Source organism: Bombus bifarius, unplaced genomic scaffold, assembly GCF_011952205.1.
Source record: "Bombus bifarius isolate JDL3187 unplaced genomic scaffold, Bbif_JDL3187 scf7180000007966, whole genome shotgun sequence".
Lineage (NCBI taxonomy): Eukaryota > Metazoa > Arthropoda > Insecta > Hymenoptera > Apidae > Bombus > Bombus bifarius.
Window position 1 is genome coordinate 6,942,609 of NW_022884352.1, and position 15,769 is coordinate 6,958,377.

General features: G+C 38.1%; 1 protein-coding gene across 4 annotated transcripts in view; it reads left to right on the forward strand.

Annotated features, from left to right (window-relative positions):
* Positions 1-15,769, forward strand: part of LOC117211033 — a 184,857-nt gene that overhangs the window by 36,512 nt on the left and 132,576 nt on the right. For all 4 annotated transcript variants that reach the window (XM_033454968.1, XM_033455224.1, XM_033455136.1 and 1 more), the window contains one exon: positions 6,649-6,785. In XM_033454968.1, coding sequence (XP_033310859.1) covers positions 6,649-6,785 — 137 coding nt within the window. The remainder of the gene's footprint in view (positions 1-6,648; positions 6,786-15,769) is intronic.

Genomic DNA, 15,769 nt, shown 5'->3' on the forward strand with positions numbered 1-15,769 from the left:
ATTACATGTTGCGGAACATGCAAAATTGAAATGACCGACGATCGAATTAATTACAAACGAGAGATTGGAAGACGAAATGAGGGAAGTTTGGGAGTCAGGAAGCGAGTCCTTAGAGTTGCGTGTAGATAATAAACAGGGAGAAATTGAAGATCGACGTTAAAGAATAAATGGGCAGAACGATGGAAAGGAAGAAAATATGAACGTACGAAATTGAGGGACGATTCGTGGAAATGTTGTGTTGTGCAACGAGCAAGATTGAAGATCGACGATCGAATCAAAGATAAATGAAAGAAAGAGAAAGAAAAGGAGGAAAGTTATGGAATCAGGAAGTAATTTCTTAGAGTTGCATGTGATAAAGTATGAAAAGTTGGAGATCGTCGCCAGAGAATAAGTGGACAGAACGATAGAAGGAAAGAAGATATGGGGGAGGATTTCGGATTTCAGGGGCGAACCATGGAAAATACGTGTCGTGGAACATGCAAAGTCGAAGATTGACGATCGAATCAAGGATAAACGAAAGAAAGGGGAGAAGAACGGGAGAAAGTTGTGGAATCAGGAAGTTGTTATTCAGAGTTGCATGTAGATAATAAGGTATGAGAAATTGGAGACTGGTACTAAAGAGTAAATAGGCGGAACGATAGAAGGGAAGAAGATGATAGAGGATGCTTACGGAATTGGCGGATGATTCATGGAAAGTACGTGTCGTAGAACATGCAAATTTCAAGATTGACGATCGAAGCATAGATAAACGAAAGGAACGAAGAAAGCTGGAAGTAAACTCGGGGAGTAAGTTCTCAGATTTGCATGTGATAAACCATGAAGAATTAAAGGTTGACGCGCGCGTTATGGATGAATGAAAGAAAGAAAAAGACACAAACAGGGAGAACTTTTGCAATCGAAGGATAACTTTGGAGAATTTGATATTATAAAATATTGAAGACTAAAACTTGCATTTATTTTTATTGATATTTATTTATTTACTAGTATGAAAATTAAGAATAAATAGAAGACGTCAGAAGCAAGAGAAGGGGAAGTCAGTTGGAATGAAGGGATGATTAAGTAGAAATTAAATATCTGAAATGAAAAATAAGTGGCAAAATGGTGAGAACAAGTGTGAAAAGTTTGTAGAATCGTGGGATGCTTCTGGGGAATTTTCAGCCGTCCTAGTTTAACCCATGAACCAGGCTTTTGGTGGTAAAAGATTTTACACGAGATCTGGATGGAAGCTTCCATACACACACACACACACACACACACATAGAAACAGTGGATTGACACAAGACGAAAATGTACAGGGGAACGGTGAACGCATAGCTCGAATGAGATCTCGATAGGAAAGGCGAATGGCATCGTTGGGAAGAATATTCGGGTTCAAATCCCGAAGTAGATCTCCAAATGCCTCTATCTCTATCTTGCAGCCTCCAAACGAGAATAGTTCCATTAGCGTGAGAACCTAACACTTCGCCTTTACGCCGCTTTATTTTTATCGAAGATAAGAATGTAAGGAACGTTGAACCTCGCAACTAGTTTCTCAACCGAATCTTGAATTCAACGTAAGGACGAATTAAGAGGATTATAATCCGGTCTATATTTTAATCAAATTTAACCCAATTCTCAAAGTGATACGTAACAGTATCATCGAACGTTAACGTAGAAGATCGTTGAAAAACAAGTATCAAGCGATTTACATATCGTTTAATTGAAGTATAAAAAACATGTATAAGAACAAGCATGAAAAGAGGTTGAAAATATCGAAGCTAGATTATGGCAAACTATGAGCACGATAGAAGATCTTATCACGCGATAAGGAGAAACATTTCGATTTACTTAGTCCTTTATTAAACCGTTAGCTGCTGCGACTTCTTTGTAAAGTGTGTACTTAAAACGTATCGCAGAAGGTAAACGATGACGAGTATACTCGTTAAACACAGAATATGTATGGCTGTTATAATATAGAATTAAGTTGTAACGAAACGACTGTTCTTTAATTTTATTACTGCAATTACTAACTTGTGACTTAAACAGCAAATTGTAACTACTTTTTACGCACGTCGAGTATATTGGTTAAAAAACAAAATATTGTCATCTCTTCGTGACGAGTATACTCGTCAGAAACAGCTAAGCTGGTTAAAATCAGCGAAGAAAAAAGAACTAGAAAAGAAAACGGAGGATAGAATATTAGCCAATAATAGGTAATCATTTCTCCTGGCATTTCACATAGCAACGTTCGGGAATCAAGCAAGCAAACTCGATTAACGAAGGATTTCGCAACGTAAGAGAACGTCAATAGTTGGAATATTTCGCAGTGTATACAGGTGATAACAGCTCTTGTCGCGGTATTTCGGTTTCCCATCGTGGAGATCGTTTGGAATCGGCCACGCGATCTAAACGACCCTCGTCGATCGATAATCCGATCGATCCACTAACAAGCCCGCCGCGAACAAATCCTCGTGGCATATTGCTTTGGTGATCCATCTATTTCCTGGAATTAACGCAGTCGACCGTGCCCCTTTAATTCCATTACCATAGAAGCTGCAGATTCTTCGCTAGTTACATCGCCAGATTGTCACACCCACGTTAATACGTTCAACGAAATAACCTCCGATCTTGACTAGTGTACGTCGAATGGCCGTTACTTGCGAAAAAATCTACCAATCTCTTGTAGATTGATCCGACCGGTTTATTTCTCTTTTTCGAATCTGTTCCGAAGAAGCGTCTTCTTCCTTTTTGCTATGACTAGGACCAAAGACGGTGAAATTCAAATTCTAGAATTTATAGTTAAAAGAATAATTGTATAACGAAGGATAATTATTGTTCTAAGATTGAATTTAAGTGTTCATTATTCGCTACTTATCGCCTAATTATCTAGTCAGTAGTTTGTGATATTAGTTAAAAGAATGTTAGTAAAAGTATTTGTAAAAGGACGTTAAAGACGTACAAAGGAGATATGTTAGTGAAACGATATTTAAAGATTACGCTGGAACGTTTTTGTTTAAAATTTACATCCACCAACGGAATTATACTTAATTAGCTGAGAAAGAAGTTGTAAAAAACAATTTTTTACATACTAATGCTTTTTAATTGCACCGACTAAAATAAAAGCCTTGGTAAACAACATGCCCGCGAAATATCATACACATGACAGTTTTATTTATTTCTTTATGCGAGTAAGAATATTTACACTGTTAATATTTAACGTTAGAAGCGAGAACTAGCTTTGCTCGGCACTGGATGACTTTCTCCTCTAGCTGTAAGAGGCCGGAAGTGATTTCAGCCTGAATGGGGAAAGAGGAGGAAACGGTCAAGGGTGGAGGATATGCTAAAAGCGTCTCGGCGTTCATTTCGCGCGTCTCGTTTATATTCGAGCGGAATGGACGAAAATTGATCGGCGGCCGTGCAGCGTAAATCACACGTGCCACGGTTTTAATAATAAATCAGCATCATTTTTGCCAACGCTGCCGCGTCTCATCGACATTGTTTTACGCGTCGAATGTTTTATATTCGGTTCGTATTGTATAAAATGACAAGCGTTTCTCGCGAGGGGCCATTTGCACAGACCCGTCAGCGAAAATATATCGTGGTCGGTAAAGCCATAAATAACATTTCGGCAGTAAAAAGCCTCTTGGTAAACGTTGATGACCTAAAACCCTGATACCAAGCTGAGAATCCAACTTCCGTTATTTACGATTTCACAGGATAATGGCCGCTAGACTTTGCGCTTTTATGTGTTTTATGGATGAATTTTAAAAACGTTTAAGTACATAGGACGCGTATATTATGCAAATGAAACGGGGATCTCTGCGCGGACCCGGCTGTTTTACTCGTGTTCGTAAAAATGTGAATTTACGTAAATCCCCTTTCGATCCTAAAGTCCAGCGATCGTAATCTAAAATAACGTTTCACATCGGATAAAGTTGCGCTCGTAACGAATGCAAGTTTTTTGATTATTTTCTTCCAAATACTGTTGCGTCCATCGCCGTTCAATCTGACGAACAGTGGATTTTTTCAGGCGAGAAATCTATTCTTCTTATGGCAGACAAGCTGAACAGAGAGTATTGTCTTCGAGCCAAGGTTTACGCTAGGTTTACGAACCGTTATCGGTGTTCACGGTTGATAGAGGGATTAATCGACGTCTGCAAGGGGAGGATTTAAAGACCTGATCGAACTAGGATGCGGAGAAACCGGATCACTTTGCTGATCCGTCACGACAATTGTTCTGCTGGTAATGCGTTAAACTGGTGCATATAAAATGCCGTATATTTCGGTAAAACGCTTTAAACACGCGTATGGATCCTTTGGAATATCGTGTATACGTGTATAATTAACTCTCAATGATCATACCTAATATATTTACGTAGAATATTCAATTGAATTTTGTATTCCGTATATCACGCGACAGAGATTATTAGTGGTCGTCACCGCTAAATACAGAGTACAAATTTAATTAAACATCCTGACCTAAAGCGTTACGGTCATCTATGATATAACGATATCAGTGGAGGGTTAAAATAATTCTCGTATAATTCCGTGTACTCCTATCGATAATTTTTTAGTTTCAGTCATTAGCTAAAAAATTCTTTGAATACTTCGTTTATAATCTTATTATTCTAATCCAATTTGATCGTTACAAAAGATCGTCCCAGTGTTTGGAAGAGCGAAGAAACGATAAGAGTTTCGTGTTGTAATCCATAATTTTCCTATTTCAATTCGTTTTGACTGTTATTATCTTCGCTCCGTACGAAGCTTCTGTTAATTTTTGTTCGTGTTTGTTTATCGTCTTTACTTTTCCTATTTGCGTTCGAGATATCATCTCTCTTATTGTTTACAGTTAAGTCTCGCATGGAACGTCGTGGTTGTTCTTTCTCATGACTTGTCCTCCGATAGAAAATTATCGATCTTGCATTCCACGAACCGATTATCCTACGCACGCTCTTTCAATTATTCAATTCATACTCTCGATACATTTTTGAAAGTCTCTTTACGAGTCACAAATAATCCATGACTACAAAGCACGAAATTTTAACCATTTTATTTCCATGTTTCTTCATGACGTACGACTGGCGCAGCTTCTAACGATCGAGCAACGGGCAAAATTTATGGTATGGTTTCCTCGTGTTAATTTGAAAGTTTAAAAAAGCGACGTTTCGTACGCGCCACCGTAATATTTCGCTAGACGGTGTATTGCTGCTAATTAAGAGAAACACGGCGATGAAATTTTGTACAACGACGAAACGCCAGAATACGTGTAATTCGTTTGAACGTTTCATTAAAATACAACAGGCACCCAGCCGGCGAGACATGTAATGCGGTTGACGTGAAAACGAATAAATGGAAATGAGTTTGATCCGGGCTTGGTCGGGAAACCGCGTAATTACTTTCTCACTTCAAAAAATATTTTCCCAACACTTCGAAAACGCTTCTTTTCACCGTGTGTTCAATTCAGATACGTTTCGTCATTTCTCTTAAAATTCGACCGCTTTGTGTCTTTTTCCGATTCACTTTGTTCCTTTTTCTTTTTTTCGCAACGCGATGCAATGGAAAAACATTGCAGTTCGAAAACTCTTTGTGAATTTCCGATATATTTTCCACGATAATTCTGGCTATATTTTATTAAAAGTTTCACCGAAATAATTAAAGGAACGCCCTGAGAATTGTTTCCCTGTTTAGGCATCAATGTTTCCAAACTGAGAACATTTCCTTCAGGTTTTGTTTGCGTAAAGATCGCGGGGCAACGACGGAACACGGTAGTTTCAAAGTTTAAACATTCCTTGTGAATGTATATTCTCTACGTTAATCCCTGGTGCGTTCTATTAAAAGTTTATCACAAGTGATTCGAGGAAATTGTTGATAATTAAACCGTTCACAGATCAAATTGATTACGTAACTGCGCTTACTGAAATTTTTCGAATTTCGGTAGCGTGTCGCGAAAAATAAACAACGACGAGTATGCTCGTGAAACACAGCTGTTATAATATAGAATGATGTAACGAAATGACATTTCATTTTTTCATTTTCTTATTTTATTACTAACAGGGCTCGTCGTGACACAAAATATTGCCATTTCTTCGTGACGAGTATACTCGTCAGAAACAGTTAACTAACTTGGAAGGAACCATTATTTAAAAGAACATTTTCGCGTTCACATCGAAGATTAGGTAATGTTTGCATAATGATCGCGAGCCATAGCGTGCTCTAAAGTGATTTCGATAAAACGGAGCGGCGCGTGATTAGCGGGTGAGCTGTGAACCATGGCGCGATCATGATTAGAAGACAAACGGAACGAGTTAATACGAAGGATCGTGGATTAAAGTAACGAGGAGGATCTATTTCATTTCCTCCTATTCGTTCGTTTACTTTGTAAAAGTGAAAAGAATATAAGCGAAGGAAATGGCGATATTATTTCCTCTCAGACTTAGTATCATCTTGAAATAACGTAAACGTTAACTGTAGCTACTATTACCACGATATCTTAATTTTAAAGAGGAGCGATTGCTACGATGGTTTAAATTCTTGGAATTGAACCCGTGGAATTGGCAGAATAACGATAGGCTCGACAAATCGACCTCTTTCTTTCTTTCGTTGCTAACTGTCTCGCGGATGGATAATTATTGATGACTATTTAAAAAAGGATTCTCTGATTTTGGGCAGGTGTTGGGAGGACTAGGACGCAGGATGTCGAGCGGCGACAAGGCTTCACCGGGCCTGACCATCGATCGCGCCGCTTTTCTGCTTTTGCGGGTGAAGAAAGCCTTCAAGAAGAAGAAGCAACAGCGAAAGGAGAAAAGGCGAGTGCTTTATTTTCATTTCGTCTATGGCTTTCTAATTGTTTCAGCAAAATATTATGATACGAGAACGGGAACGTGCGAACAAGACGACAGCGCGTGATTGGAGAATTAAATTTTTCAATAAGAGAAAGGAAAAAGCGAGGAAGCTCGCAGTATTCTTCTTGAAAATTTGAAAGAAATTTCGTTAGAACGAGATAATGGATTATAAGAGGAAAGTAAGGATAGCAAATTAATTTAGACGATTGCATAAAATTCGGGACTGTAAAAATTTTATGAAAACATTCGATAGAACGAACAGAGAAGAAGGGAGAAGTAAAAATGCAAATTATTCAACTTGATATTCATAATTGGAAATTCTCTTCCAGATACGAGATATTTTGATTAAAAAAAAAAAAAGGAAAACTAGGAATCACGAGAGAAAAATTAAAAAGCCAAATTTAATTCAATCTACCGTACGAAAATTTCCCAGGTATTTCGCAAGGAACGAGAGATCGCGGGAAATAAAACGGCGCGTTTTTTAATTTAATCGACCACGTAAAGTTCTCTCTTGAATTTTCGGAGAAATTTCGATAAAAGGAAAGAGGAGCCATCGGGAGAAGAAACTGAAACAAAGCGCAACATCCAGTTTAATCGATCCTCCGCAACCCTCTAACGTCCGGTTCCGTTTTATTACACGTTCTTTCTGTAATAGTCCGTCTCTGGACGAAAATCAATTCGAGTTCGGCCAGTTTCCGGAAAAGCTGTTCTTGCCTCGAGAATTATTTATGAGACAATTCGCTTTGTCTCGTCGCAGTTGTACACCGGAGTTACCTGCTGGTACGGCCGTACCGAAGAAGTTACCATGAAAAGCTGAATCACATTGGCGGCGTGGCTAAATGGTGGTGGAGAATCGTGTGGGCGGTGAAATGGGGTGTCGTTTTCTTGAAAGTTGGATGATACCGCGGAGGGAAGTAGCGGGCGAAGCGAAGGAAAGTTTCGCGGAAACCGGCGGCTAGTTAGCCGAGGAGATTTTGCCTTGTTGTTTTTTTATCTTTTTTTTTTCGCGAAGAAATGCTGTCCGATGGAACGTAAAATAATACGCGGATTCACTAAGTTTGAAGAGTTTCGAACGAAACGGTAAAGAAACGGAACGAAACGAAACGAAACGAAATCTTCTCGGCATGTAGATATCCAGGGTTTTCTGCCTGATACATATTAAAAAACCTATTGGTTTATAATAAGAGATTGTAATAAATTTTATTTAGTATTTATTTTGTATCGGAAATTAGGTTTAAATATTTATTCGGCTTTTAAAATTTACTGTTTACCTAGTGTTTATTTAGTATTTATTTGATATTAATTATTAGGTTTAGCGTTACTATTATCCTTCTTAGAAGTTCCATATACCGCTCAGAAACTTTTTACGATACAATATTTCTTCTTTTATTTTACAATATTTACCGTACTAATTAGGTTTAGTGTTCTATTCGGTATATCACGTTATAAAGTATTTTACGAAATAACAAATCTATAATAAAACAGAAATAAAGTTAGTTAGTCAGAAATAAAGTTAGAAAAGTATAGATCGAGCGATTGTGCAAAACTACATAGCAACGAAACGCGTTCGTTCGTTCGTTACGTGCAAAAGTCTGCTGTTGCTTTCATCGATGAGCGTAATAGCGAATCGTTATCCGGTAATAGATCAGAGTAGCGAAGTTCTCGAAAACGTCCCTTGGCGAGAGGTTTGCATAAGGGTGCAATATGTTCGTTTCAATTATCTCGTGCTTATCGACTGTCAAAGGGAACTACGTAGTCGTCAACTAATTCCCAACTACTCTCGATAGGAAATCTTAATGAGCTTGTAAACTCGCATGACTCCCTAATTCGCCGTAAGCCGTTCATCCTTGCGTTAGTATTTTTGCACCATGTTCCGTCAAGATTTATAAGGACGACGATTCATCCGTCAAAATCATCAGACGCTTTCCAAAATTCTGTTTTGCCTATTACTTTGGTTATCGATTATTTTTATTTCATACGGGTGACGATTCGTACGTTAAAAGTCTTCACACGCTTTCTAAAATTACATTTACGCTGTTACTTCGACCGTGGATTATTTTTATTTCACAGTGGTCCATTTAAAATTCTTCAGACAATTTACAAAACTCTATTTTAACCATTGCTTTAAACGTTGATTATCCGTATCTTTGCTCCAGTACAAAATAGAATATTCTTCTGGCATTTTCCTCATACATATTATCCTGTTCGTGCGTGTGGCTTATACATACGTACATGTATGTATACATATGTGTTCTATGGTGCATTCTGTTTTGTATGTAGTGTATAGCTCATGAAATTCTGACGCCGCTTTAATTAAGTAAATTAGATACAGTTAGGTGTCAGGTGATCTGTGTAAATTTCAGTATCAGACGTATGCTAGAATTTTGCTCGATGAATAATCGTGTAGCGCTGCTTGTGCGGATGACAAGATAGAAGATATAGTATTTGCTGCGCGCGCTGTCGAATGCTCTCTACATTCTTGGCTTCTGTCTTACACCGTACCGGGTTATCTAATCCCATAGGGATAACTCGGTAGTACAGATTTGATTACACGCTGTTAAAGCCCGACGCGTTGCTCTGAAAATTAGCGATTGCTGTGTGCGTTCGTTACAAGACGCTTGATCACAGAGCGAGCGATACTTTAACAAGGAGCTGCTCGTTTTTGAAACGAGGTTCGGCCAAATTTTGGCTTCCATTATTCACGCCGCTAACTCGCCGAATTCTCGCCCCCTTCTATAAAATTACCAAACAGTAGAGGCTCTTCGAAAGCCTGACATTTTCTGTTTGTTCGTGATATTAATAATTCTTGGTCGCAGCATTCTGAATATTCATGAACCGGGTCTACAGACGTGCGCGCAAAGACTTGGCAAACATTTCGCGTCTCTGCTGTAATTCGAGGGCCATTCTGTCCAGGAACTTTACTTTAATTAAATGAATACGCACGATCGCGTAGCTTGCTCGCGTTTGAATACGAATAGGAAAAACCGCATAAATCGACCTAGTTTCTTGCTGTTTCCTTTATTTTCCGGTTCCCTGTGAAGATCGAAACGCAACGCGATTCCTACGCGAAGTTGCAGAATTTAGTTTATCATTCGTCGATGAAAATGGCTCTGATGGAAAGACAATTTACTCATTTTGATAGCGAATATCACAGTAATATTCGTAGTTCAGGTATTTTTTAATCAATCGTATACCTGATATTTTGATATTCTTTTCGCGCGCCAAACAAATCAAATTGGCGAGAGAATTTCGTGTTTTTATGAAATATTGCGAAGTATTGAAACTCGTCGCAGAAGCAACGGTAAACTGTTTCCACGCTTCTCTTTCTATCCTCGAATTCACTTTACTTTTCAATGACGAATATCAGGAAAAAATTCATAGTCTTGATGTTCGAAGTAATTCGTACCTGTTGTTCTCACAATTTTTACAATTAACGTGTTACAGCATTATTTGCTAAATGGATAGCGAATCTTCTAAACCTTCGTGAAAAATTCGAGAAAACGGACTGATTCGGCATTGGGCGTAAAAAATGACAGCGAAGAACGATTAGCGGATGTCTTTTTCTGTCGCATTTAATTTATTGATCACTTCGACGATGAATGTTAGGGTACAGTAACTAACGTGATCGTTACAATTAACAACAAACGTTGATTCTACACGTCGAACGAATGGCATAATCGGTTGGAAATTTTGCGAAAGTTTGCCCGATAATTGAAGTAACCTGAAGCGGCATGGTTAGTCTGCGGTTCTCAGTCAAACATGCAAATGTACGTTAGCTACGGAGAGTAGCAACGTCGGCTTTGTACCTTCGTGCTAATCTAAACTTCGAAATTTAATCAGCATCAGGTACCAACGAACCGTTTCAATCGGTTGCCAAGCTTTTGCTGTTAGATTCGCTCGAAAATTCCACGCTCTCCCACGTCGATTCGCGTTCGATGTAAGTGGCTGTCGTGAATTTTGATAACCACGGACATTTTAGATCGAGGCGCACCGATGTAATCGCACCGCGTGCTATGGCAGACGCGATTCTGAAATTGGCACATCGGATGGAAAATATGTTAAGCGAACTGATGATATAGATCGAATATTCGCATCTCCCAAGTCGAAAGTTGACGCTGTCGCTGTTCCCAAATGAAGATATAAATATGTATGTCGGGTATCGTAGTTAATCGACACAGGTTTCGTAGAATTAGTAGCAGCAATTTTGGTCAGGTTTTATAACAATCATTTTCCTTCTGTTAATTTTTATATATTTCTAATTGGAAGTTTGAGTACTTCATTATCTCGCAGTGAAAGTTTAAGTCCTGTCCGAGTGCATGTTAAATCGACAGAGGTTTTGTAGAATTAGTAGCAGCAATTTTGGTTAGATTTGATAGGAGTCATTTACGTTCTGATAATATTTATGCCTTTCTAATTGAATGTTTTAGTTTTTGATTATCTTGCAGTAAAAGTTTAAATCCTGTCCGAGTGCATGTTAAATTGGCAGAGGTTTTGTAGAATTAGTAGCAGCAATTCTGGTTAGATTTGATAGGAGTCATTTTCATTCTGTTAATTCTCATATCTTTCTAATTGGAAGTTTTAGTTCTTGATTATCTTGCAGTAAAAGCTTAAATCCTGTCGTGTCCTTATAAGCTTAAATCTCGAGTTTCCATTAAAAATGTCCATTATCTTTCTAACCAAACTTGGAACTTTTATTCTTGTACCATAAATCTTTATTTATGCTGATAATGATGAAACTGGTATAAGTCTAAACTTTAAAGAAGTTGCATTTTTAATTCATTTTATATTACATCAATCTACATTACAACATTTAATATGCAAGAATTTTTGCATGAAAAATATCTGACTTAGAAATCATTTTCACAGTCACTGGAACACATGGGCTCTCGTGTACCTTTATACTACAAGTATAAATCTTAATATAAAATCGAGTATAATTTTACACCAAAGGTATATATCAGAGTATCAAGTTGAAGAAGATTTGCTAGAATTAGAACGGTTACAGGATGCAGCCATGCAATAAATTGTTGGGAAATTCTATCGTAATTCGTACAGAGTTTCCACCACTTTCAAGAGAACCGTACAAAGGCTTCAAGGAAAAGATCTCGTGATATTTACCTAGAAACTTTCCTTGTCTGCAAGCTACTGCACTTCTTTTATTAGCTTTGCATCAACTAGGATGTACTTCGCTGAATACTGATGCAAACCAGAGAAAATTCTCAGAATTTCCATATATAAAAAATCGTTCTGGTTTTTCTCTTAATTTACATTTATCTTTAACTCTAACAAGTGACGGAATTTAACTAACTGTTCACGGTAATTGTAATGGAAAAAAGCAGTTGTAGCCATTTCGTTCGCAATGGAGGAACATTCGTCCACCTCTCTACTGGGAAAGAAAACATGGAAATTCCGTGACGCGCATATCCACGTCGCTACTTTATTCCCATCCTCTCTAAACGACGTCATGGCCCCGATTACTAATTAACCCGAATAGCGATCGTCTCCTCGCAGTTCCGCAAGCACTTTGTCAGATGAGGAAAAAAGAGAGTGTTAAGTAAATTATAGTCTGGTCGTCTTCGTTGGAATTTCGACGTGATTCTTCGTCTGTCGTTAATGCATTTAATCGAAGGAAAGTCGGTACCAGGCTTGGAAGAACTAATTCGCGCTATCGCAGGATGAAACCGTACGATTTTTTGTACAGCTCTTATTTTTTAATCTATAGAGGAGTAATACTATTTAATATACCAGGATCGTCCAGAAAGTAATACTCGTTTAAAAGATCGTGCAACTTCGTTCGTGTGTCGGGATAAATTATGCCAAATTTCGCGTTTAGATAATTAATATCGTTGAAGCTTGATTCGTCTAAAATGACAGTGCGAATTGAAAATCTCGCCGATGACAAAGCGAGATCTTTCGTCCTTTTACGCTTTTCGTATGCCGAAAACGTTCGTCCAAAAGGGATTCATCGTCGAATTACGGGAATTTACGATAACAAGATTATGGCTGGCATCATTTGTAAGACGATGGATACGGGAATTGAATAATCTGGTCGAGAAACTCGTATTTGATCGTAATCTTTCTGGTCGCTCATTCCTCGTTCCGCAGGACCCGAACAAACGTGTCCGCGATTTCATTAGCAGCGATCGATTCGGATTGCTGGATTTTTTCTTCTTTGGAAAACTGAAAGAGTTCTTGGGTGGATAACACTTCGCGGGAAACGACGATTTAAAATTGAAACGATTTGTGAAACGATGGTCGTGCGAACTCGCGGCTCAAGTCTATGTGAAAGGTAGACAGAAACTCGTTTCGCGTTACGATAAGCGGTCAAATAGAGGCGCTGGTTTTATTGGAAAATATCTGGCTATATACATAGGAAGCTACAAACAAAGAAATCCCTTTAAAATGTATTTCTATTGTTGTTACGTCAAAACGAATATTACTTTCTGCACGACCCTCGTATAAAGGAAAACAAATTTTTAGTCCCCTTAACGAGAAACAAGTTAGTTTTACTGTTACGAGATCTTCTGTTTTCGCAATCTATTGAAAACATACAAATCTTTCTGATAATCTTATTTACTTTTATCAAGACACACGAATAATTACACGTACTTATTTATTTTCGACATATTGCTGCTTTAATCCCAACGTATTTAGAAACATATGGTAGTTGTTAGTTTATCCGAAGTCGGATAAAATATTTCGGATAACCGATAAGTTCGGATAATAGAGGCCGGCTTGCTACCCCTATCGGTTGCTGCTACGAGTTTCGATAAAAGAAAGACGCTGGGATATCCGAGGCTGAACGAAAACTTGAACATAAATTGCATTAAATTACATGTCAGCTTAGAAAACAAACACACACTGATCTTTTTAAAATAGTGTCGTATATAACAGTGCCATTAATAATGGCAAATCGTTAACAAAACGTTCTTACATCGTCGTATTAATTATAAAATACATTAAACGTAAATCCTTAGAAATAGAGAGAATTCGTCACGTATTCGTACGAACCCTACAAATCTTACAAACATAAAAAAAGCCTTATCAAAAAACCTTATACAGTATAATTTATCTTTTTGATGACACAATTTTCATTCGTTAGACGAAACACACGAGCACGTACGATTCCTGCATACGCGTTCGTATAATTAAAAATCGTATCATTGTTGTAACTTCTAAACGTGTAACTCGGTTATTACCAGTTCAAATAATTGTCAGTAAAAATCATTTCGCATAAACGAAACTCTAGCGTGCAAATGGTCAGTAGAAATGACTGTCGTAGATATTCGTGGAAGACTTTTACTATAGCTGATGACATATCCTGCACACGTTTCAGCATATTTGAATTTTTCATAACAATAAGAACGTTCATAGTTTAGATATTCTGAATCCGATATCGGCAATCTGACCTCCATGTGAAAACCAATGTACGTACGCGTGGTTAACCATTAAAAATGATGGAAAAATGAAAACGTAAGGTATAAGTTCGCGTTATCTCGAAACCAGAAACGATATTATTATTACTTGCCGATACGATCATTCGCGAGGTGTGTAATTCCCAAGTCGATTTCTCGATCGGAAAGCCGATTACGAATTCCGCGAAGTGCCATCACGTAAATGATTTGTCGTATTCGTAAAATTCGACGTTTCTCGATAATAGAACGTTATTCTATGATTCTCCGTGTTCTTTATAAATGGGAAGTTCAAGTTAACAAGAGGGCAGACCCTGAACTCTGAAGCAGAGTTGGCCATAATTCGAGTTGTTTTGAATAAATGCTCGACCGAGATATTCGTAGCTACTATCTGTTAAATTTTCTGATTTAACGTTCGAGGAGTAAGACGATCGCGAAAAATGGATATTACGACCGTTGGACGACGAAGAATATATTTTTCATCGTCGATACGATACAAAGTAAAATACATTTTTAGAATAAATTCCGATTCCAATAAGTTTCTCTTAGGCGGATAATTCTTTGCTCGAGTACATTCCTAACTGATTGCATATTTATTCGTTAGAGCCGAGCGAAATTCCGTCAAGGAGTAAGAACGAGGATTTTTACTCTGTTACGCGAATAAAAATTTGCCTAACGCGGCTCTGGAGGATATGAAATCAGGCGAAGAATAACGCGGGAAAGAATGGCTCTGCGCTGGTGCGTGAAAACCGCTGACTGTCGGTCGAAGATGCGCGATTCGAAATATTCAGAGCCATTCGTTTCCAATAATTCCGAACGATATTGTTCAAAATCTATGGCAGCGTGGTTTATGATAACCGGATACGCGATTTAATACCGTGAAAATTTCGGCTCAATCATCACGTTTTACACGATGTGTGTGTATGTTCGTTTCGTTTGACTCGTGGATCGCCTTTATCTGAAACTAGAGCGACCATGCGAGAGAATTTCTTGGGATAGTTTCATTGGAAGGGAGCGGCTCGCCGCGATTCATGAAATTGGAAATAAGCTCGGCTTTGCTGTGCACGACGAACCTGTTTCGCGTCTGTCACGGTTTACCCCTGGCAAATAAAAAACTATTCTCGAGTATCGATTCTACAGGTCTGTGTTCTCTCCGATGAATAGGATTGGAGAAAATAGACAGCAGTTTTGGGACGAATGTTAAGAGTCTTTTTCACTCGCACGAGGGTAGTTTTCGGTATTTACGGATTTTCACGGTCGTATCACGCCAGACTAATCCGAGTCCTGCTTATTTTTCCTTTTTTCTCGGAAGGGTAGACAAATATTGGTATTCCAATATTTATAGTACATATGAAAAAAGAAAGTACTTTCATGTAGTGTAAAAATGTCATTTTTATAAAAAGGATACATAAGCGAAGGGGAGAGGAAAAAAGGGAGGAGAAAAGATAGGAAAGCAGGATAGGCAGAGATAGGAATGAAGAAAGAAGAAAAAGAGAGTGGAAGAATTCGCATGATATATATATTCGCTATGAAAGT